The 23577-nt window shown below is 58.1% G+C and overlaps 2 protein-coding genes across 2 annotated transcripts in view; both read left to right on the top strand.

Annotated features, from left to right (window-relative positions):
- Window positions 1-5746, top strand: part of ADAMTS10 (ADAM metallopeptidase with thrombospondin type 1 motif 10) — a gene marked incomplete at its 5' end in the record, with an annotated part of 43868 nt that extends 38122 nt beyond the window's left edge. Inside the window, 8 exons of the mRNA XM_084302940.1 lie at window positions 231-311; window positions 1655-1818; window positions 2247-2373; window positions 2999-3128; window positions 3333-3537; window positions 3764-3940; window positions 5045-5201; window positions 5613-5746. Coding sequence (XP_084159066.1) covers window positions 231-311; window positions 1655-1818; window positions 2247-2373; window positions 2999-3128; window positions 3333-3537; window positions 3764-3940; window positions 5045-5201; window positions 5613-5722 — 1151 coding nt within the window. The 3' untranslated portion in view covers window positions 5723-5746. The remainder of the gene's footprint in view (window positions 1-230; window positions 312-1654; window positions 1819-2246; window positions 2374-2998; window positions 3129-3332; window positions 3538-3763; window positions 3941-5044; window positions 5202-5612) is intronic.
- Window positions 5747-9198: 3452 nt separating this feature from the next.
- MYO1F (myosin IF) lies at window positions 9199-23510 on the top strand. The gene is made up of 28 exons (XM_084302495.1): window positions 9199-9294; window positions 12883-13020; window positions 14359-14448; window positions 14847-14941; window positions 15447-15534; window positions 15713-15802; window positions 15945-16076; window positions 16147-16281; window positions 16365-16497; window positions 16846-17042; window positions 17169-17249; window positions 17453-17539; window positions 17693-17779; window positions 18022-18189; window positions 18258-18343; window positions 18483-18564; window positions 18654-18760; window positions 18984-19082; window positions 19153-19297; window positions 19384-19498; window positions 20068-20237; window positions 20363-20508; window positions 20730-20876; window positions 20958-21106; window positions 21373-21456; window positions 21571-21772; window positions 21975-22141; window positions 22222-23510. The coding sequence occupies exons 1-28, from the start codon at window positions 9292-9294 to the stop codon at window positions 22296-22298; spliced, it is 3300 nt and encodes a 1099-aa protein (XP_084158621.1). The 5' UTR covers window positions 9199-9291; the 3' UTR covers window positions 22299-23510.
- The last annotated feature ends 67 nt before the right edge of the window (window positions 23511-23577 follow it).

Here is a 23577-nt window from a genome sequence, read left to right as displayed (position 1 = left end):
AAGCCATGTCCCAGCCACCACTGGCACAAAGTGTCAAATTCCTGCCCTCCTCCCCATTCTGTTTAGTTTTGATGGGTGGCTAAACAAACACCTTGTCACTGCCAGTACCTTGTTTAATGTTTTAACCCACATGTCACGGGATGGCACGTACTCCCATCTAGTGCAGAATGGGGTTGACGGTGGGCTCAGAGGCTCAACATCTCTTTTCATCACCTCATGATGTATCGCAGGTTACGAGGAGGTGATCCAGATTCCCAAGGGTTCCGTCCACATTGACATCCGGGAGCTGAACCTCTCCATCAACTACCTAGGTGAGAAGGGATTGAAATCCCAGACAGAGACTGCTTGGCCTGCCCTTTGCCCTGCTGTTGGCAGGGTATGAGAAAGGCCCAGAACAGAAAACCTCCTGTTCAGCAAGGGATGGGGCTAGGGGGTCCCAGCATGGTGTGGGGTCAGAGGAGGGCAACAGGGTATGCTGGCAGGGCCGCCTGTGGTACACACAGCCCCATCTCACCATGGCTTTGCCTCTGTCCTGCGCTTACTGTTCAGCAGCGTAACCCTGAGCAAACCTCACACCCCGCTGTTCCTGGCACTGCCTGTTGTTCCTTGGCATTCCCCCCTCCGCCAGCATGTTGGGCTGGGGATTAAAAATAGACCTGCTCACATTTTCCTTGGGCTCAATTTTCCAGCCAGACTCTGGCTCACTGTTTTTCTAACGGGCTTTTTTTCGTTCCTCGTCTTCCCTTTCTGTCGTCTGTGTGATGGGCAGCCATTGTGGAGGGGTGGGCAGGGAGCTTGCTCGGGTGCCTCTGCGGCAACTCTCCAGGATCAGGAGCCAGTGGGAGGTGGCAGCAAGGCTGTCCTGGCAGTGTTCCTCCAGGCTGGCCCTTTCTGCTGTGTTTGGGGATGCTCTGGATAAACTGGGGACTCCTCATGGCTGTCCGAGTTGGATTTCTGTGTACTGGAGGCACAGCTCAAGCTCATGGCTCTCTTTCTACTGCTGCCACCAGTGTCTCCCATTGCAGGAGCTGTCCCTGTACTCCAGGTGGGACGGGAAGGTGCATCTTCCATCTTCATCAGTCCCAAACACCCTCCCTGCCCCAGAGCATCATGGCAGTGCCAGCCAGATGTGGACGCTGCTGGTGGCGCAGCACAAGCAGGGCAAGCGTGGGAATGGGAGTGGGAGCGGGTGAGAGCAAGAGTCGATCTCCCTCTAGTGACTCCCATCAGCAACCGCAGCCAGGCAGCTGAGGACCAGCCTTTTCCAATAGCCCCAGCAGCCAAGATCCAGTTTGCACAGCTGGATTTGAGCCTGGCTTTGTGGCCACCAGCTCGTCGTGCTGCCAGGTGTCCCCACTGCCGCAGGTGGCACAGCTCCCTGAAGCATCATCCTTCCGCAAGGTGGTGACAGGGAGGCTGAGACCAAGGGGATGAGTGCATTGGTCCCCTCTCTGCTTGTGACTTTCTGCATGATTTTGACTCAGGCATCTGTTTTCTTTGCCCCACCTATTCCTGCCCTGTTAAATGAGGCCAAGGATATTTCCCCTCCCACATAACAGGGCTTTAAGCCCAGAAGATGAGAAGCCTGTGGCCAACACTGGACATGGGCACATGTTCAGCCTTTCTGCTGACCCTTCCTCCCCTGTCCTGGCAGCGCTGAGAGGGGAGGGTGGCGAATACTACATCAACGGGAAGCTCTCCATCGACCCGCCACGACGCTTCGACATCGCAGGCACCACATTCCACTACAGGAGGTCCCCAGACGAGCCTGAGTCCCTGGAGGCCTTGGGACCCACCAACGTCACCCTCTTTGTCATGGTTGGTAACAGCACATTTCTGCATGCTCCCACCAGGCCTTGCCTGGGCTAGAGACGCCTTGTGGTGACTGCATGGGAATTAGAGCTAACCAGCCTCTGTCCTCACTGCCCAGAGTAAAAGGGGCATGGAGATCAGAGGTAAATTGCCCTAAATTCCTACGTCTCCCTCCCTTGATTTGCCAGGCTTTGGAACAGTTCATTCTGTAAGCGCACAGAGGCTTGTCCTTTGATCATGTCACCTTCATGGCTGCACCATTGTCACCACTGGTGGCTCTCATGTCAGTGCTAAAGGGAATGGAAAGGGGAGGGAAGAGATTTCAGCTGCCCTGCGTTTCACAGAAAGCACTGGGGTCATGGGACACCATCCATGCAGTCTCAGCCATGCTGCACTCAGCGGCACTGATCCCTCGGCCATGCATTTCCCTGCAGGTCCTCGTGCGGACAGAGCTGCAGGGGATCCGGTACAAGTTCAACGCACCGATCAGCAGGGATGCCTCCAACCAGTACTCCTGGCACTACACCCCATGGACCAAATGCTCAGTGCTGTGTGCAGGAGGTGAGGTTTGACTGCATGTCAGCTGGGGAGGGATGCAGGAGGGATGTTTCCCTGGATCCCATGGGCTGTTACAAGGGTTAGCACCATTTCTCATGGCTCTTGGAGAGCCTGGCTGCAAGAGACTGAGCCAGCATTTAGAAGGAGAGAGAGAGGCAGTTTGAAAGGCCTAATTTCCTGTCTGATTGGAACTGAAAGGCATTAGTTTCCTGTCTAAAACTAAGGGCCCTGACCTGCTCTTGTTCTAGGCCTCAGCTGAGGCTGATGTTTCCATCTCTTCTGCTGGCTGTTCCCCCCAGGGCTGCCTGGAAAGCCTCACAAGACAAAGGTTAGGTCGGGTTTTTTTTTTGAGGGTGAGATCCCAGGAACCCTTTGATCCTCTGCAGGCCCTGCTGAGCCCTCCCCTGGCTGGTGAGCCTTCATGCCACCCAGCCCTCTCAGAGACGTGAGAGGCCAAGGAGGCCTTGGTTGTGAATAGAGAAGCAGGTTCATGCCTGACAAGGTGCAGTGACAAGTGGCAGCGCTGTCATGTGCTTGTGCGGGAGCAGAGCCATGGGTTTTATACCTGCAGCCTAGCTCAGCACCTGCCTCAGGCTTGCTCCACCCCCTTGCTTCTTTTTCTCGGCAGGCAGCCAGATCCAGTCCGTCGTATGCAGGAAACTCTCCGATAGCTTAACTGTCTCCAGCCATTTCTGCAACTCTGAAACCAAAATGCCAGAGCGGCAGAGGCCATGCAACACCGAGCCATGCCCCCCGGCGTGAGTACCACAGCTTGGAGCAGGTGGAGGGAGTGTGGGGAGAAGATATGGTGTGGAAGAGGGTGTAATTCCCCCTCTGCCAGTCTCAAGTCAAGAGTCCCCTGCTACAGTCCATAGGGGTGACACTGTCTGGGGCAGCTCTACTGGTGTTGCATTTGTCTCCCTCGTGTCCCTTGCAAGCTTTGCTTTTCTCCCTGTCCCCAGCTGGGTGATTGGGAACTGGTCCGAATGTAGCCGAAGCTGCAACGAGGGTGTCCGCACGCGCAGTGTCTTCTGCAAGCGTAAGATCTCTCCCACTGAGGAGAAGACTTTGGATGATGCCTCCTGCACCCAGCCACGGCCAAAGATGCTTGAGCCTTGCAATAACCAGACATGCCCTCCAGAGTGGGTTGCCCTGGACTGGTCCGAGGTACGTGCTCATCTGCTGCCCTCATCTCTGAGGATGCTGGTCTGTAGAACAGTGTCAGGCACTAGGACAGAGCACTGGTAATGTCACACATGGAGAGTGCAAGATGGGGAGGTGTCCTCTTACAGCTCAGGAGATGGGTGAGACAGGAGCCCTGGCGGGGAGAGCTGGGGACTGCCTGTCCCTGCTCTTCGCCGCGTGTCTTTGACTGCCCGTCTCCTCTCTGCAGTGCACCCCCAGCTGCGGGCCGGGTTTCCGCCACCGCATCGTGCTCTGCAAGAGCGGCGACCACAGCACAACGCTGTCCACCTCCCAGTGTCCCGAGGGCTCCAAGCCCCCCACCAGCATGAGGTGCAACCTGCGGCGCTGCCCACCCCCACGCTGGGTGACTGGAGAGTGGGGAGAGGTACGGACACTCTTTCCCCTGGGCTTACTGCGGGACAAGGCTCCATTGCCCAACGGCCTCAAATCCCAGTGCACACAAGTCTTTTACACACAAGGTGTTGGCTCTTGGTGGGGTGGCTGTCACTGTGTTAGCATGACGTAGGGCTGTCCCTACAGCTCCCAGCCCTGCTAGCTCTCAGCCTGCTGGAGGGATGCCCTGAACCTCATGTTTGCAGAATGTGCCATAAATTCTGATCAGCCCCTGCTGGTCAGCAGTGGCCTCTCTCCTCCAGCCTCATCCACTGATGGAGGCTGAGAACTGCAGCTGCTCTGCAGCAAAAAAGGTAAATACAGGTTTAAAAAAAAAAAAAAAAAAAGTAAAGGGGCCAGGTGCTGTCCCTACAGAGCACTTGGACCTTTACTTTTTCTGGAAACCTGCCTGACTTCCCTACGCTCCCTTAGATCTAGGACTTCAAACCTCTCTGCTGCCCAACAAGCAGGGGTGTCCTGCCAGGACAGTGGGGCTGGACGGGTGCCCATCCCCTCAGTCACAACATAGGGACTATACAACATCTGGTGGGGATGGAGGGAGCCCGGGGAAGGCTCCATGATCCCAGGTCATAGAGAGCCATTGCTCCATTGGCACATGGACATGGCAGCAGCCAAGTCAGGGCTGGGCACAGCTGAGCACTGACAGCATGCGTGCAGCCTCAGGGACACCTGCTGATCACCACAATCTCGGCCATCCCTACTTGGCTGTGTCTCTGTGGGACACAGCTCATCCCCACGCGCCTTTGGGCTGCAGTGATGGGCTAGGATGGCTGGAAGCGGGGCCACCATCGGTCTGCCCAGCACAGTGCCCACAGCAGGGTGGTGCTGGAAGTCCTCCCTTGCACTGCAGGAGGTGCAGGAGGGCTGCCTAGGGCTGGTGATTTAGGGCTAGATTGGAGACCCTGGAGTCTCAGACCAACCTTCTGGGGAGCAGGGCTGGAGCTCTCAGCTGTGTGGGTGCTGTGGGAAGGGACGATTGCATCAAGCACATTTTGCGCCTCCTGAGCCCTGCTGTGCCATCTGCCTCCACGCTATTGCAGCCACTGCAGCTGGGTGTTGCGTTGTTTCCCGGCAGTGCTCTGCGCAGTGCGGCTTTGGCCAGCAGAGGCGATCCGTCCAGTGCCTGGCTCACACCGGGCAGCCATCTGGCGACTGTCTGGAAACCCTGCAGCCTCCTGGCATGCAGCAGTGCGAGACCAAGTGCGAATCAGGACCCACGGACAACCCTGAAGGTAAGGGAGGCAGCGGGATTGGTGGGAGGCACTAAGCCCTGCCAGCATCTGGGACCACAAGGGGCAGGGCAGTGCAGCCAGCACAGCCTGCGCTGGGCTCTAGCTGTGGGTTAAGGCTTTTTGGGGGCAGACCTGATGCTGTCCCCAGTTGTCCATGGCCAAAACAGTCCACTGTGACCATGATAAATGAAGTAACTGCACCTTTGTAAATGTAGGCTTTTAGTAGCGAGGCTCTCAGTAGCTGTTTCTTCAGTACCAACACATCTTGCTCCTCTATGGCAAATGGTCCCCAGGAGCTGGGCATCGGGGTGCCACAGGGGAGGGCCTTGAAGGGGACTGGCTAAAATCCTGCCCTGGAGCTCCTCACCAGGGGCACAGCTCTAACTCCACTTCCTTCTGTCACCCATCCAGAGTGCAAGGATGTGAACAAGGTGGCCTACTGCCCGCTTGTCCTGAAGTTCAAGTTCTGCAGCCGGACGTACTTCCGACAGATGTGCTGTAAAACATGCCAGGGGCACTAGGAACAAGGTGACCCTGTGGGAAAACTGGAAGGCAAGAGCTGCGCCGAAGGGCCGCCGAGCCGGGCTCTTCCTCTCGCCCCGGGAACCTTCCCTGGGCCCAACACAGACACTGGTCGTGCTTCCGGTGGGAGCCGGCATCACCCCACCTGTCCCCCAAAGACACGCACCCTTCGCCCCCCAAGCATCCCAATGGCAGATCCCAGTTAAACCACTGCCGGCTACTGCAGAGACCATGGCCAAGCGTGAGAGGAGCCAGTCACCATGGTGGGAGAGGGAGAAGCTGGGCAGAGCGCAGCAGCAGGGACATTACTTGAAATTCTGATACTGTTATTTATTTAGTAGTGGACCCAGGTCCTGCAGGCGCTGAGGTGGTACCACTTGCCCTGCTCCTGCCTCATCCTACACTGCTTCACGTCCCGAGGGCAGCGCGAGCCATCCCTGGGTGCCGCTGCCTTTCCCAAGGGAGACAGAGAGGAATTTTCAGGTGCCATGGGTGATGTGATGAGCATGGTTTGTAGCCATCAGCTTCTGGGTGATGAACGAAGACAAGCTGCCATGAGGAGTGGGGTGGGAGCAGGGATATTTGCTTCACTTGCATCCTGCCACCTTGGGACCTGCAGCAGGTGATGGAGAACAGGTCACTCAGTGAGTAGAGCGGTGACACCAGTTTAACTGGGAGAGGGACTTACTCAAACTCCCTTCACAACCTACTTTGATTGGGGCGTCCCTGTATTTTTCCTAAAAGCCCTTATCACTATTATGACTGTTTTTCCTTTTGAAGACACCTCAAAGCGTGAGATGAGGTCAGGGCTGAGGCATGCTCGGCCCTGACAGTCACTTACGGGGTGTTGAGGCTGTGCTGGACCGCAGGAAGCAAAGCTAGGGAGGATGCTGGAGGAGAACTGTCCCACAGCATCCCCACTGCCAAGCCATGAACTGGGACCAGTCTGTGCCCAGTCCTGGCTGGGCCCTCCCCAGGGAACGCCATGGCCTCCTATGGTGCTCTGCCTCCTATGGTGCTCTGCCTCCTATGGTGCTCTGCCTCCAAAGGCAGGCTCACTGCGTGCAGCTGTGGCCTCAGGGTACCAGTCCCAGTGCCATGCCACTGCCCCCAGGAGACCTCCAGTGATGGGAAAAGAGCAGGCTTGACATTCCTCCAGGTCACCTCCTGGCCAGATCTGGGCCAACACACATCTCCAATGGGCCATCACAGCCTGCTGGAGGAGACCTGAATTTGCAACGTACTAAGCATGTGCTTTTTGTTACTATTATTATTTTTGGGTCTTTCTGCATCACAAAGAGGAGAAACCTTGTCCCAGGCCAGGTTCTGTTCCCCTTGAGGGTCATCCTCAGGGTGCAGGGTCAAGATCAGCCCTCTTTTCCCAGAGCAAGCCTCTCCGCCCTGCCAGCCCTGATGTGTTACTCTACCGTCTGTATTTTTACCCAGTCATCAGCCGATTGCAGCTTCTCTGGTGCTCAGCAAATCCCCTTTGGCTGGCAAGCGGGCATTAATTTGTCTTCATTCCCAGTGCAATGCTCCATTCTGACATGTTGGGAGGGGGTGTTTTCACCTTTTTATATAGATATATATAATGAAAAATGTTTAAAATACTAACTCTAAGGAGGAGCGTCGTAACGGCATGATTTATAATAAAGGAGTAGCTACAATCCCAGGTGCAGGTTCTGGTCCCAGTGTTGTTTCTCAACTGGTGAGCCTTGGCTCTGGACAGCCCCATGCCATGATGCTGCCTGTGCTGATGCTAGAAGAGGATTTTGGGCAGCAGTGGGGTTCCCTGCACCCCAAGTGACCAGAAGGGGTTGGGGGATTTGTCTAGAGCTGCTGCATGACACAAAGGAACTGGCTTCCCCTTTGAAAACCCCTAGTGGGTGGGCTGTGCACCCCTGGGCATGTAAACCCCATATTGCTAATGCTGGTTTGGGATTTTAGGGGTTTCTTTTGCTCGAAGCCTGAGAGATATGTGGTGCAAGGGATGGGGTGATGTGGGGAGCTCCTACAGGAGGGGATGTCCTGACAGAGGAGCTGCTGTTGCACACAGTATAGTTTTGCTGTTCATCCCCAAATGTACCACCAGAAAAGGAGGAATTTATATATTAAAAAAAAAAAAAATGCTTGAAAGCACGAGCTTTCTGGTTAAGGATGCAGGGAAGGCATGGAGCAGCCAGATGCTGTGCCCACCTGAGCAGAGATTTCAGCCCCAACCCCAGCATTTGCCCTCCCTGCAAGGGCAATTTCCTTGATGGCATTTCCTGGTTTCCATTCCTGTCTCCTGAGGCATGAAGCAGCACATGCAGGGCAGATGCAGGGCATAATGCTCAGCCTGAGCAATGCAGAAGTAAAGCCCAGCCCAGGTGTGGATCCTGCATGAGTCCCTTCCCAAGGGGCCTCTGAATGGAGCCGCTGCTGCCCTCATCTTTGGCAGCTGAAGCAGTTGGCTCTGCCACTCACCTCATGAACATCTCATGAACAGTAAGGTTTCTCTGAGTTCCCGTGTGTGCATGGGTCATGGCACCTTGCTCCCAGCCACTGAGGTCGAGCATTTTGGCTGCTGAGCTCTTGGTGCCTTCAGCCTCATTAAGCAGCAGTGTTGTGGTAGTGATGCTTCTCCCTGTCCTCTCCAGCTGTCTCCCACGTTGGGAACCTTCACCTGCAGCCTGGCAAACACTCCCTGCATTGCGCCCCTCCGGCGATGCATCTAGTGGGGAAGATGCCCATTTGCATGATGGATGCTTCAGCACTCGTGGCCATGGGTGCACCCACAGGGATGGGTGCTGCAAGGCCGAGGGTGCCCCAGGTTGTATTTCTGCCCCACACCCCAAGTGATGCCTCCAGCTCCCATCCACATCTGACATTGCCTTTGCCAGAGTTGGAGGCAGAGGCAGCGTGGCCAGGGGCTGCAGCAGGTAAGTGCTCAAAACCCAAAGGATAGGCACTCATTGATTCTGCCCTCTTTACCTTAATATTAATTGGAATGTACAGAAACCTCCAGGTTTTGAGACACGTACCCTTGGGACGTCGGGCAGTCCTGATCTTCCTGCAGCTCGATGGTCTCTGAACCAGCTCCAGCCAAAACACTTCCTTAACCATGGTCTGCTTAATTCAAAAGATGTGGAAAAAAAGCAACAACCAACACCATCGTGCTCGTAAAACCACCTCAGAGCAGAGCATCCCCCAGCTGCATCAAAGTGACCCCCAGGGTGGGGGAAAATGTTCAGAGCTCTGAGCATCCCTGCCCAGCTGCATCCTGTGCCCACCAGCACCACCTGCAACCCCAGGACAGTGACCCTGGCACCCATTGGCTTTGGCAGTGGGGGCACCCTGGGCAGGGCCACCCCAGGCTCCCCCCTCGACAGCGGGAAGAGGCTTTCATCCTCCCCACCCCAACCCCCAACAAACCGGCACTAAATGAGGAAGTGGGAGGAGAAAAAAATATCATAGCAAGTTGTAGTTGCAGGAGAAACACCAAAGCGAAGCCCTTCGGGATGGACCTGTGCCCACGGTGACAGGAGCCCCGAGCGCCCCATCACCAGGGGCAGGACGCAGGGACACCATGGTGAGTGCAAGCAGGGGCCTCGCTGGCCTCCCCCCCGCCCTGTCCTCTCCCAGAGCCCTGGATGTCACCTTGGGGTGTCTTCCTGCCACCTTGGGGCTATCTTAGCCCTGTCCTCTCCTGCACCCAGCTGGGACTGGGTGTGCCAGGAGCCCCCCACAATGTCCCCGATGGAGAGAGGATGGAGCTGCCCAGGCTCAGGGTGAAGGAGCAGGGCTGGGGCTGAGCGAGGTGCTGTGTGGGGCACGGTGCTGGGGAGCAGCTGCCTGAGAATGGGCGCAGGGTGCTGGGTGCAGGATCCCGCAGGGTTGTTGCACATGGGAGCACTGACCTGAGCAGGATCAAGGGCAGCAGGCGGTGAGCCAGGCTGGGCACAAAGCGCTCTTGATTTTGCCAGCATGGTCCCCATACGGGAACCCCTGTCTTCCTCTTGGCCCAGCTTCCTGCCAGCGCTTCTTATTTCAGTGCTCATGGCACCAGCAGGGTGCGGGCAGAGCACAGTGGTGTGGTGGGGGCTGCCAGGGGTGTTTGTGCCCCCTGAGACCAGCTCAAGCTGGGAGGGACCTGCAAGTGCTGGCACCCGGGGTCGAACCTCACACCCCAGTGCATGCAGGGAGATGGGGATGGTGGCTCGGGGCTGCTGCAAGGGTAGCAGCTGGAGCTGGAGGTTGATCTGGAGGAAGAAGAGGAAGATGCAGGCTCTCAAAATGAAGAAGATGCTCAGGCATGGAGTGAGGGGCTGCACGGTGTGGCCATGGCCACATCCTCCAGCCCACAGTTCTGCTCCCTCCGCATGTCTGAGCGCTGCCTTTCCTGGCCATCGCTTCCCACCAGCCAGGAGCAGGGTCAGCAGCTGGGCTGAAGCAGAGCCTCCTCCTCCCTACAGCAGCCCCTGGTTGCAGTTGTCACCTTCAACAGGCTGCTCCAGCACTGTCCCCACAAGACATGGACAGCTGAGACCCAATGATGTTTCATGGTTTCACAAGGGGTCATGGCTGCACATCCCCCCTGGGACCCTGCTTCGGGGTCAACCTCCATCCCCAGAACTCAGGGGTGAACGCCCCCTCCCTAGATGCTGTTTGTGCCCATATCAGGGGCCAGCCAGGCTGCTGACAGAAATACAACACCCTGTGCTCCTCTTCTCAAGGCTTCCTGTGGTTTCAAAGGTGTTGGTTGCATCTGGGCTCGCCCTATCTTGAGAACAGAGCTGCCACCTTGGGCAGCGTCTGCTCCGCCTTTGGCACTTGCAAGGGTTTTGTTTTTTTGGTGGCTCAGATGTGAGTTTTGAAGAAAAACAGACAATGTTTTGCGATTGCTGGTGCAGGGCTGCTCCCGAGGTCACTGCTTGCATCCGCAGCCCTGGTCATGGGTGGTGACTGTGGTGGTGACAATCCCTGTCCTGCAGCCCTCGCGGGGGCTCCTGGTGGGCTCCTGGCCACGACACATGCACCCATCATGTACAGGACTGTCAGCAGAGCAATGCCCTTTGCACAAAGTGGCTGCAAACTGTGCCTGGATGCCCGGCCCAAGGGCTGCTGAAAGCCTCTTGCCACTCGGCTCTAGGACAAAATGGCTCGTGGAGGTGTCTAGTCCTGGCCATCCGTCTGTCCCCTTCCTGGCAGGACCCATCTGGTGGCAGTGGCTGTTAAGCCACTGCTCTCCAGCTCACCCCTTGCCTTGGCCAGCAGCGCAGGAAGGGACTGGGAACCCCTGACCCATGCCTCTGAAAGCAAATTCAGCTTCTGCCCTGCACGGAGCCCCTGCTCCCCACAGGGTTGCTGCCCCTCACCTCTTGCAAGGCTTTTACCCAGCACATCAAGCCATGACCCATGAAATCTTCACGTCACAGGATGCTCCCAGGGATGCTGGGCAGCCTTTGTGCTCCCCAAAACAGAGCAGAAACACCCACGACCCTGCAGACATCTGGAACAAAACCTTCGTTTAAAGTGAGATGGTGCTTTCCCTGCAGCTGTGCTGCATCAGGTGCCGGGCTGAGCCAGGAAAACCCCTAATCTGTGCCTGAGGAAGAGGAGGAGGCATGTGCTGGCTTCCAGCTGCTCTGAGCAGTCATTTGAGTGAAGGAGAAACTTCAGGTGTCAGCTCGAAAGCGCGAAGCTTGCAGTACAGGAAATGCCTACATTGGCCTTAATTCAGGGCTATAAGACTAAGCATGAGCTCAGGGTGCCTGTTCCTGGGGGCTTGGGGTGATATAAGTGGCTGACGGGGAAGCCAAGGTGTCAGTGTCCCCATGGGCTACTCCCAACCTGCTCACCTCCACTTAAAGCATGAGGTTTTGGCCAGGTCAGGGTGGCAACCTTGGGGTTACCAGCAGCACCCTGGGTGACAGCATGGTGACCTGGGTGGCCTATCCGTAGGCTCATTAAGATAGAGGGGAAGAAGAGGAGGGGAAAGCAAGAAAAAGGACCATATGCAATGAACTGGAGGAAGAAGAGAAGCTCCGTGAGCAGCCCCGATCCCATCCAGAGCCCCTGAGCTGACCCAGACCCATGCGTCCCAACTGCTTGCAAAGGGGCAAGGAAGCTGAAAGCCCCCTCACTGCTTATAGGGCCATGAGCTGCATTTGGTAGCTGGGATTTTGTGAGCAGGGTTACAAAGCTCAGCAGCCCACCAGGGATGGGGGGTGGCCAGGGGGAGCAGCCCGATGTTGCTGATCCCCTCCCTGCTCCATGAGCATCCCTCAGTCACCCCTCGTGGTGCTGCTGGGGGACAGGGCGGCTGCCTGTGACTGTCAGGGGCAGATGGGAGGGTGCAAAGGCAGAGGCATCCTGAGGCCTGAAAGCTTGAGAATCGGCAGGAAAATGAAGCAAAAGGGGAAGAGAAGAAAAGGGAAATGGAAAGAGTAAGAGGCTGGGGGGGAGAAGTGAAATCGGCACCAGGAGCACTGGGCTGAAAGCGGAACTGTGTGGCCGGTGGCTACAGGACGAGTGCACAGAGGAGCCAGGGGCAGCTCCAGCCATGGGTGTCCCCTCCCAGGTATCGTAGGCACATTCAGGCAGATTACTGTGCAGCAACAGGGCCAAGGACCCTCTAGGATGTTTTCTTTTTGGGCAGTGGAATCCCACCCAGCCCGGGGCTGTGCTTAGCCCCACAATCGCTGAAATCGCAGCCCATGGTCTTCCTTCTGTTCTGCTGCCCCTGAGGATGTTGCAAGCATGAATTTGGGGTGGCAGGAAAATGGGTGCTTGGGTTTCCCCAGGCAGGGCAGGGGGGTGACACTCCCAGCTCTGCCCCGCTGCAGTGGAGACACGGGGGTGCAGCCAGGGGTGCCCCATGGGGCATGGTTATTGCCTTTCCCCAGGGTTGTTTTTGCTACCCCTTTGATATGCAGAGCCTGTGCTGTGATTGCTTCATTACTCATATGTTTACAGAGCAGGGGAAATGTTACAAACCTGCCTACAGGCTGCAAGCCCATTCTTCGCCTCTTGGGAATGCAGGGCCTGTGGTGAGGCAGGATCTGGCTAGAGGGATGGATCAAGCCCATGTGCAGCAGTGGCTGAAATACCCCTTAGTGCCGCCCAAGGGTGCCTGTTTCAGATTCCCACCACAGTCGCTGTGACCCTCTCCCTGCAGGGCAGCAAGGAGCGCTTCCACTGGCAGAGCCACAATGTCAAGCAGAGTGGGGTGGATGACATGGTCCTGCTCTCCAAGATCTCCGAGGAGGCCATCGTGGAGAACCTCAAGAAGCGCTTTATGGACGATTACATCTTCGTATCCTTCCCAGGGCAGCAGGATGGGGAGCATCAGGGCCACACTCTAAGGCTTTCCAAGAGCCTGCAGCATGTCCATCCCTGCACGATATTGGGATGGGTTTGGTGGCCATGACACCCTGTTACACAGTGCAGAGCTGATACGGCTCATGTGCTTCAGCATTACCCAGGGGAAGGACCTCTTCTCCTTGTTGGCAGCATGATCCTGCTGGTTTATAGCCAGAGGTTCAGCCCCCTCCTCACCAAACCCTGCAGCTGCATAGGGCATTGTCCCCTCCTGCTGTTGCCCACAGTCCATCAATGCCCACTGGGTGCTCTGCACTGACTCTGGAGCACCATTGAGCCAGCACAGGGTGAAAACTCCCTGTCCCTTACGTGCCGTCCTCCAGCACAGATGCTTTTGTGGTCACTGGCTTTGTCACAGAGATGACACCACTGAGCACCAAGCACGAAGTTTGATGGCTCTCGGGTTCCTTGGTGCAGATGGGGAAGCCGTTCCTACCATCCAAGGCTCTGAGCCCAGCTCGCCCCCCCAGCCCCTGCTCAGTTTCGCAGCCAGATCAGCACCCAGCTGCATCATGCCTGCTGCAGCCATGCCCCAGCCCCAGAGGGAGAAGAGAAGTTCCCCGAGCTGCAGAGCGGGACGTGGTGGGGAGCTCAGGCGCAAAGCCACTTGCTGTCGTGGACGTGAGTGGTTGTGGTTTCCCTGAAGATGCGGCTCTGTCCTTACAAGGCGATGCTCTGTCCCAGGCTGGCAGTGACGCAGCCATCCGCCTCGCTCTTTCAGCAGACCCAGGGCTTTAAATGTGCTTGGGGGTTGGGCTTAGGGTTGGCTTTTTTTGAAGGAGGAGGAAAAAATACCCCATGCAGCCTCTTTCTTCCTTTTTTCACAGCCCTGCATGCAGGGCCCCCATCCAGTCATGACTCAGTGCCCCATGTTTCCGCATTTCCCAGAAAAGCCCCTCTCTTCCTGCCCTCGGCTGCCTTCCCCTCCCTGCTGACAGGTGGGCTGAAAGCGGGACCCTGGCCCCGCACCATCCATGTCCTCCCCACCCAGCATCCTCCCCAGGGCACTGGGGCTTATCCCCATCCTCCCAATGCACCATTTCCAGCCACAGGCCTCTGTTTTTCCAACCCCCCCCCCAATCACACCTGTGTAATTTGGGGATGCTGCGTGCGGATGTAGGGGAAACTCATGGCTGAGGCAGCATCAGGTCGTGAGCTGAAACCCATCGTGCTATTCCCGGTGCTGCCTTACAAGGAGGCAGGGATACTCTGATATGATGGGCAGGACGGAGGGACATGGGAGAGGATGCCTAGACCTTGACTTGATGCCCAGACCTACATCGGGCCAGTGCTCATCTCCGTCAACCCCTTCAAGCAGATGCCGTACTTCACTGACCGAGAGATCGAGCTGTACCAGGGGGCGGTAAGGCTGCTGTGTGCAGGCTGGCAAGGCTGGCAAGGGGTTAATTAAGTTTAATTTGGTGCATTTGCATACAAATGTCTGGGGGGTGTCCCATGAGGGTGCCCTTTGGGTACTGATTGCATGGGTCAGCGTTCCCAAATGTGTTGTCAGCAACAAGAGTTGGAAGCATATCCACATTCCTGGAAAATTCATCCCATAAACACACATTAGGGCAACCCAGACATGGTGAAGTGCCCAAGTGCCTGGCTCTGCTGCACATCCTTCCTGAGGCAGAGGGGACTCCAGCAGACATCCTGCATGCTGCTGCTTGCTGTGCCACATGGGCAGGGTAAAGGGGGCTGCAGAGGGGGCTGGCAGCTGCTCCCTGCTCAGCACTGCTGCCCTTGCCTCCTCTCTAGGCTCAGTATGAAAATCCCCCCCACATCTATGCGCTGACAGACAACATGTACCGAAACATGCTGATCGACGGGGAGAACCAATGCGTCATCATCAGGTAGAGGGCAGCAAGTGGCTGGGTGCCCCCGGCACCCCTTCCCCAGCACCCTGGGGTGTCCAGGCCAAATGTGGTGGCCAGGCAGTGGCAAGAGGTTGCTGAAGCCCAGTGCTGGCCACGGGTGTGCACCATCTGGGTGTGCTGGGGCTGTGGTCCCAGGCAAGAACCAAGCCTTGTGCAACATGCTTTTTCAGCTGAGTGTTGCAAGGGAAGGGGTCAGGATGTGGGGTAAGGCCAAAGACTTCCCCTTCAGGCTCCAAAGCCTCCCTTCTCCCCTCCAAAATCCAGCAGCAAGAAATCCAACAACTCCTCCTGTATCTCAGCCCTGCTCTGGTCCCGTTCATGTCCCAGAGCCCCTGCAGCCCCTTCTCCAACATCATTAGCTACAGCTCCTGTCCCCTCCAGCTGCCCCAGGCCCTGAGGGACCAGGGGCTCCCCAGCATCCCACCAGGAGCACTCCAGGGGCTCCTGATTCACCTTTCCCCTCCTTTTGCCATTTACACAGTGGAGAAAGCGGGGCCGGGAAAACAGTGGCAGCAAAATACATCATGGGCTACATCTCCAAAGTGTCCGGGGGTGGCGACAAGGTGCAGGTAGGGCTGCCCCCACCCCAGCACCTAGAGTTTCGCCTCCCAACCTCTCTGCTCCCCCAGCCCCTGCACAGAGCAGTCCATGGCTGGGGACACATCTCCATCCCCAGTCGGGGCGGGCAGTTGCAGTGGGCACAAGTGCGCAGCCCTGCTCAGGCTCGTGCCCTCCTCTGGCCACCAGCACGTGAAGGACATCATCCTGCAGTCCAACCCACTGCTGGAAGCCTTCGGCAATGCCAAAACTGTCCGCAACAACAACTCGAGCCGCTTTGTAAGTCCCTGGGGCAGGCGTGGACCATGCCAAGGGTTGGTACCTTGCAGTGCCATAGCCAGGATCCATCCCTGCCGTGCTTGTGACATGGCTGGAGGGGACAACCAGGGGCTGGGTGCTGATGGGCACTGTGCCTGGGCAGGGGAAATACTTCGAGATCCAGTTCAGCCGGGGTGGCGAGCCCGACGGGGGGAAGATCTCCAACTTCCTGCTGGAGAAGTCACGGGTGGTGAGCCAGAATGAGCACGAGAGGAACTTCCACATCTACTACCAGGTACGGGGGCATGGGACCAGGCGGGCATGGGGCTGGAGCCGCTAACTGCAGCCCCCTGGGTGTCTTGCAGCTCATCGAAGGAGCGTCCCAGGAGCAGCGGCAGAACCTTGGCATCATGAGCCCGGATTATTACTACTACTTGAACCAGTCGGACACGTACCAGGTAGAAGGCACAGATGATCGCAACGACTTCCATGAGACCATGGTGAGTGTCTGGGGGAGTATGGGTATCCAGAAACCTGTCTGAGGCCAAACTGGGGCTGACCCCAACGCACCCGGCTCCCCCAGAACGCCATGCAGGTGATTGGCATCCGGGGCGAGGACCAGCAGCTGGTGCTGCAGATCGTGGCAGGGATCCTCCACCTGGGCAATATCAGCTTTCGGGAGGAGGGCAACTATGCCCAGGTGGAAAATGCCGACTGTGAGTAGCCAAACCCCCCTTGTTCCAGCAAATGAAGCTTACACGCTTACAGGGACCCCTGGCAATGAATCGCAACATCTCTGTAGCACAAACCCCCCAGCAGAGGAGAGAGGCAACATCAGCATCTTCCCTGTGTTAAACATGAGGAAACTGAGGCAGTGAGCAAATGGCACAGCCAGAGCTTAGCAAGTGCCTGGCAGGGGACAGGGGCTATGATGGAGCTGAGGGAGGGCAATATCCCATGCCCCCAGACTGTGTTGCTCCCTATGCCATGGCCCCACTCATGTTTGGCTGGGGCTGGGTGGGCAGTGTGTGGGGGGCAGCCCTAACCTCCCTCTTTCTGCCCAGCCCTGGCTTTCCCTGCCTACCTGCTGGGCATCGACCGCAACCGCCTCAACAGCAAGGTCACCAGCCGCAAGATGGACAGCAAGTGGGGTGGACGCTCCGAGTCCATCACCGTCACCCTCAACGTGGAGCAGGCAGCTTATACCCGGGATGCCCTGGCCAAGGGGCTCTACGCTCGTGTCTTTGACTTCCTCGTGGAGGTGGGTGCCCTGGGGAGTACGGTTGTGGGGAGGGGGATGAGGGGAGGCTCATGGGGATGCTGGCTGGCTGCTCCTGTGTGCAGCCGCATGCCCCATGAAGGCGGCTCCCGCCGTCTCTCCCTGCAGTCTATCAACCGGGCCATGCAGAAGCCGTATGAGGAGTACAGCATTGGGGTGCTGGACATCTACGGCTTTGAAATATTCCAGGTGGGTGCTGGTTTGCAGTGGGAGCCCAGCTGGGGGGCTCTCCTTCCCTGCTCCAGTAGCGAGGGTGGTCAGAGCAAGGGGTTGTTGGTCAATGGCCCAAAGAAGGGTCCCTGGAGCAGCACCCAAAGGTCCCACCCATAGGGGTCACCTGAGTAGAAGCCAAGTCAGACCCATCTTCTCTTTCCTTTTCCCTCATTTTACAGAAAAATGGTTTTGAACAGTTCTGCATTAACTTTGTGAACGAGAAACTGCAGCAGATCTTCATAGAGCTGACCCTGAAGGCAGAACAGGTACAAGGGAGCTGAAACCCAATAGGGCTGCACCAGCACCCTAATCCCCGTGCTCTGCACCCCACTGATGTGGCACCCTGGCCAAGGCACGTCCCATGAGTGCAGACCTGGAGCCCACCAGCTCTTCTTGTGTGTCGTTCTCCCACCCCGTAGGAGGAGTACGTGCAGGAGGGCATCAAATGGACCCAGATCCAGTACTTCAACAACAAGGTGGTGTGCGACCTGATAGAGAACAAGCTGGTGAGTGGGGGTCCCCCCAGCAGGATGCTTCCTTGGGAGCCAAAGCACTGGGGGGGCTTGGTGGGGCTGGGTGCTGCTGGGGTGGGGGGCAGGAGCCAGCCCTGGGGGAGCTGCAGCTCCATGTCCTTGCATTTGAGTGCAAAGCAGCTTAGAGCCACACGGGGCACCTTACCGCAGCCAGATGCAGGATTGTTCCTGCCTGCAGCCTTAAGTCACCCCTGGCTTTGCTTTCCATCCCCCAGAACCCTCCTGGGATCATGAGTGTTCTGGACGACGTCTGTGCCACCATGCATGCCACCGGCGAGGGCGCCGACCAGACCCTGCTGCAGAAGCTGCAGGCAGCAGTGGGCACCCATGAGCACTTCAACAGCTGGAGCTCAGGCTTTGTCATCCACCACTATGCGGGCAAGGTACGGCACCCTGCATCCTGAGGCCCTGGCCCCAGTGTCCTGGGGCTGAGCACCCCTCCTGCCCCCAGGTCTCCTACGATGTGAACGGCTTCTGTGAGCGCAACCGGGACGTGCTCTTCACTGACCTGATTGAGCTCATGCAGAGCAGCGAATAGTGAGTATGGGCGGTGTTGTGGTCTCCTGGGTCATCCCAAAAGAGCTGGGGTCATGGGCAGCATCCTCAAAATGTGGACCTTTGCTGGTCCTGCCCCTGCCTGGCAGCTCTCACCCGGGGGCTCTCCCCTGCCTTTCAGCGGTTTCATCCGGATGCTTTTCCCGGAGAAGCTTGATTCTGACAAAAAGGGCCGCCCAACCACTGCAGGCTCCAAAATCAAGGTAGGTTCTGGAGGCTGCAGAACAGCAGCTGGGGGCTGCTGGGCTCCCACCAACACCTTTAACGCTACAGAGGCCAATCCTTGCAATAGAAACAGGCCAACGACTTGGTGAACACATTAATGAAGTGCACACCACACTACATCCGCTGCATCAAGCCCAACGAGACCAAGAAACCCCGTGACTGGGAGGAGAGCAGGTAACAGAGGATGCTGTAATGGGTCACAGAGCCCCAGAGCCCAGGTACCTTTCCTCCAGACCCAGGGGATGGGAAGGGGCAGCGTGCAGGAACACACATCCCTCTGCATGTGCATCCTTCCGGGGCTCTGACCTGGGCACCCCCAGGCAAAGTGGTGGAGATGGGCAGAGCCATGCTACCATGCTGCCATCCCACGGTGAGCACATCCCTCCCAATCCCGCAGGGTGAAGCACCAAGTCGAGTACCTGGGGCTGAAGGAGAACATCCGCGTACGCAGGGCTGGTTTCGCCTACCGCCGCCTCTTCCAGAAATTCTTACAACGGTGAGGGGCCATGGGGTTGTGAGGAGGGGGTCTGCAGCCCGGCCGCCGCTCATGGCCCCTGTCCCGGCAGCTATGCCATCCTCACCCCCGAGACGTGGCCTTGCTGGCGTGGGGATGAGCGGCAAGGTGTGCAGCACTTGCTGAGCTCCGTCAACATGGACCCAGACCAGTACCAGATGGGACGGAGCAAGGTGTTCGTCAAGAACCCAGAGTCGGTAGGTTGGGGGCATGGGGACGTTGCGGGCATCTGCACCAGGGTCGGCCCCTGCCTGTCCAGGCTCAGTACCCCACTGCCCCACAGCTCTTCCTCCTGGAGGAGATGCGGGAGCGGAAATTTGACGGCTTCGCCCGGGTGATCCAGAAGGCCTGGCGCCGGCACATCGCCATCCGGAAATACGAGCAGATGAGAGAGGAGGGTAAGGCTGCGATGGCGGGGACACCCCTGCACTTTGTAGGGTGCCCTTGGCCAGGGACAGCCCTGCTCACTGCAGAGCCACTGGAGCAATGGGGGAGCAGCATCCCCGCTCCTAATTGCAACAAAGAGGGTGATGAGGGACTGGACAAGATACTCGAGGGCTTTTCCTACATTTCAAGGAGGGAGTGGGTTTCTTGCTCCTGTTTTCAGCCCTGGGTGGGGCTGTCAGACAGAACCCAGAGCATCTCGCTGTCCGTCTGCATTTCACTGCCTGCAAAAATGATGGAGATGGGTCAGCGCTTGTAGAGGGATGGGAAAGGCCTGTGGTCAGCACCTGACACCCGCCATGGGGAATTTCCAATACTCCCAAGCATACAGTGCAAAATCAAGAGGGAAAAAAAAAAAAAAAAAAGGAAGCAGCTGGGCCCCTCCCTCCCCCCCTACCACAACACAAGGTTTTGGGGACACTTAATGGGTTTTGTGGCCAGCACAGCTCCTGCTGCGTGGGGCTGTGGGCTGAGTGCCAGCTCAGAGCCCTGCCCGACCAGCATCACTTCGGGTACCATGCAGCCTCCAGCATCCTCTACAACTGCAAAGAGCGGCGGAGGAACAGCATCAACAGGAATTTTGTGGGCGATTACCTGGGCATGGAGGAGCGGCCAGAGCTGCGGCAGTTCCTAGCCAAGAGGGAGCGGGTTGACTTCGCCGACTCCATCACGAAGTATGACCGGAGGTTCAAGGTGAGACAAGCCAAGCCATGGCTCATGGTGGTTGCCCTTGGGTGGGATGTGGGTGGGGCTTGTGCCCCCCTCTTTCCCCCCCCCCCAGCTAACTCCCCTCAGCCCCTGCACCTGCCCTTTCGCAGCCCATCAAGCGGGACTTCATCCTCACCCCCAAGTACTTTTACCTGATTGGGCGGGAGAAGGTGAAGAAAGGCCCTGAGAAGGGGCAAATCAAGGAGGTGCTCAAGAAGAAGGTGGAGATCCAGGCAGTGAGCGGCGTCTCACTGAGGTATGTCCCATTGTACCAGCTCAGTGTGGTCGGGCTTCACCCATCGTGTCCCCCCAGACCCTTCCCACTTTTCGGTGCCCCCAGCCCAGCCCCAATGCACTGCCATTGGAGCATCACACCACGGGGATGAGGGGTCCCTGTGCTCTCTGGGTCTGCTCAGGGGTCCCCAAGGCCTGGCAGAGTCTCCTGCCCCCCTGACAGCCCCCTGGGGCTGCCCACAGCACCCGGCAGGATGATTTCTTCATCCTCCATGAGAATGATGCCGACAACTTCCTCGAGTCCATCTTCAAGACAGAGCTGGTCAGCCTGCTGAGCAAGCGCTATGAGGAGCTCACCCATACCAAGCTGCAACTCACCTTCAAAGACACGTAAGGATGGAAGCTGGGAGAGGTGGCAAAGCAGGAAGAGGCCACTTCCCCGCAGCCTCACGGCCCCTCTCCTCATCCTAGACTACAGTTTCGGGTGAAGAAGGAGGGCTGGGGCGGTGGCGGCACCCGCAATGTCACCTTCATGAGAGGACAGGGCGACGTGGCCATCCTCAAAGCTGGAGGCAAAACCCTTACGGTCAGCATCGGGGACGGGCTCCCCAGGAACTCCAGTGAGTGCCGGTGCCGGGGCACCTGGGGGGAGCAGCGTAGGAGGGGAGGGGGGAGAGGGGAGACAGGAGCTCCAGGGCCACGGTGAATGGTGGGGGGGCTTGGGGACATCAGGATGAGACACTGTGCCCTGCGGAGTCTGTGTTTCACCCAGGAGGGACCTGCTCAGGTGATGGGGCAGCACCAGGTGCTCAAGAGTGGTGGGATGCAAACCACGGTCAGCCCTCACATGGGACATCACCTGATGAGGTTTTGTGTCCACTCCTAGAGCCCACAAGGAAGGGGGTGACGCAGAGCAGAGGTGACAGCAGGCATCCAGCACCCTTCCGGAGCGCACCCCCCGCACCCCAAGGTGAGCAGGGCAGCACCAAATGGGCCCCAGCCTGGTCCAGCCGGCTCTGTGCTGCTGGGGGGCAGGCAGGCGATGACCCCCTGCAATAACTGACCGTCCCTGGGGTTGTTCCAGGCACCTTCAAGAACGGGGCTCCCCAGTTCCCACGTGGGAACAGCCAGGCTCAGCGGGACACCTACAAGACACCCCAGAAGCAGCTGCGGGCACCACCGGCCACAGTGCTGCCCACCCAAAGCACAAACCGCCGGCCAAAGACACGGCCCCCATCTGAGCAGAACATGGAGTTTCTCAACGTGCCCGACCAGGGGGTGGCCGGGTAAGGTCCAGCACCCATGTGCCCACCAGAGTCCTCCAGTCTCCCCTCCCACTACTGCAGGCTCCAGAGACACTCTTCCTACTCCGGCCAGCTCCCTGTAACCTGGCAGTCCTGGGAGGGCAGAGCAGGCTGGGGAGGGGGACATGGGATGTCCCACACCCCCTCCCTTCCCTGGCTCTCACACTGTGTCACCGGTCCCCAGCATGCAGCGGAGGCGAAGCGTGGGCCAACGGCCACCCCCAGCCGGGCGCCCCAAGCCACAGCCCAAGGTGGCCACGCCGCGCTGCCGTGCGCTGTACCAGTACATCGGGCAGGACGTGGACGAGCTCAGCTTCAATGTGGGGGACATCATTGACATCCTGCTGGAAGGTACCGCCGGGCTCCTGGCTCCCCGTCTTGCCCTGTGGATGCTCCACATCTCAACCCGGGCTCTTTTTTCTCTTTCCCAGATATCTCTGGTTGGTGGAAGGGACGGCTGCATGGCAAGGAGGGGCTTTTCCCTGGGAACTACGTGCAGAAGATCTGAGCTGGGCACAGCGGACAAGGGTGGTCCCAGTAGGTGCCAGCCATGGGGAACCCTGCGGATCCTCTCCCCAGCATCGAGCAATCTGTTGTCCTCAGCCCCTTGCCACCGCTGGATCCGGCCTGGTGTCAGCCGCTGGTTTCTGCAGCTACTTCAGACAGTGGAGCAGGGTCAGGCTCTTTGCTGCTTATTCGTATGGTGGTTGTGGAACTGCTGAGGTGACTCTGGGGCATGAATAGTTTTATCGTCAATAATTATAGCAGTTAAGTTACTTGTGGTGGCTTTGGGCTTTTGACCTTGCTCCTGGATGATTCACGCATTGCAAACACAGCAAATCTGAGTTGGACTCAAAAAAACAAGCCCGGAGTTTGTGTTTCCCCACTGATCCCCCTGAGACCCAGCCCCCAGCGCTGGCTGTCCCCATGACAGGGGGATGAGTCTGCATGCAGGGACGAGGGTGGGTGCGCACCAGAGCAGCCCCATCCCCTCTGTATCGAATCCTCCAGAAGATACTGAACACGAACCAGCTCCCCCCCGGACCCCATCTCAGGCTCTTGCACATCCCAGCATCGCTCCAGAGCACCTGGCAGTGCTGGCCAGGAGCTGCAGGGCAGCGGGGAGACAAAGCCCTGGAATCGGGGCGCAGCAGGACCTGCGTGTCAGCGCATCGCCTGATTTCCCACAGGACTTGCTGGGAGAACTGAGCTGTGGCTCCATGTATTTGGATCCTGATCTGAAGGGGCCATGGGCGGCACAGACGGGCCCAAGTCCCCTGCTGTGGCAAACATGGAGTTGCCCCAGCATCACAAGCAGGGGGGTCTCACCCGTGGGGTGCTGGGGCTGAAAGCCACTGTCCATGGCCATGCTGAGGTGATCCCGAGCACACCCCCTTGGGGTGATGTTCCCTGCCCTGGGGGCAGAGGGGCTTTGAATGAAGGCTTTTTCCCACTGAGGGTGCATGAGGTTTGCAGCAGGGAGAGGGACAAACGGCACCAACACATCGGGGCCCGTCCTTGCCTGTGCCCCGTGGTGCTGGGAACCACCGCCATGCTCTGGGTGCAGAGATAAGCAGCGGTCGGTGTCCCGCCCCGCCCCCGCCACCAATCCATGTCATCCCCCACCCAGGATGGCCAGAGGAAGTGACGCTCTCCTGCTGCAGCCCTCGGCCTCGCTGCCTCTCCCTCCTCTTCCTCCCTCCCTGCAGCTCCCGCTGACCACGGGTGGGCAGAGCCCCTGCCCAGGAGATGGAGGCGGGGGGGGGCACACACAGATGGGGAGGGCT

This window comes from Netta rufina (genome assembly GCF_964035555.1).
Source record: "Netta rufina genome assembly, chromosome: 28".
Classification (NCBI taxonomy): Eukaryota; Metazoa; Chordata; class Aves; order Anseriformes; family Anatidae; genus Netta; species Netta rufina.
This window is presented reverse-complemented; position numbering and strand designations above follow the sequence as displayed.

Bases quoted from the DNA above. Each gene is read 5' to 3' on its own strand.
- MYO1F (XM_084302495.1), top strand. The intron at 16,077-16,146 runs GTACGGGGGCAT...GGTGTCTTGCAG, and splicing joins ACTTCCACATCTACTACCAG to CTCATCGAAGGAGCGTCCCA. The intron at 19,499-20,067 runs GTAAGGCTGCGA...GGTACCATGCAG, and splicing joins CGAGCAGATGAGAGAGGAGG to CCTCCAGCATCCTCTACAAC.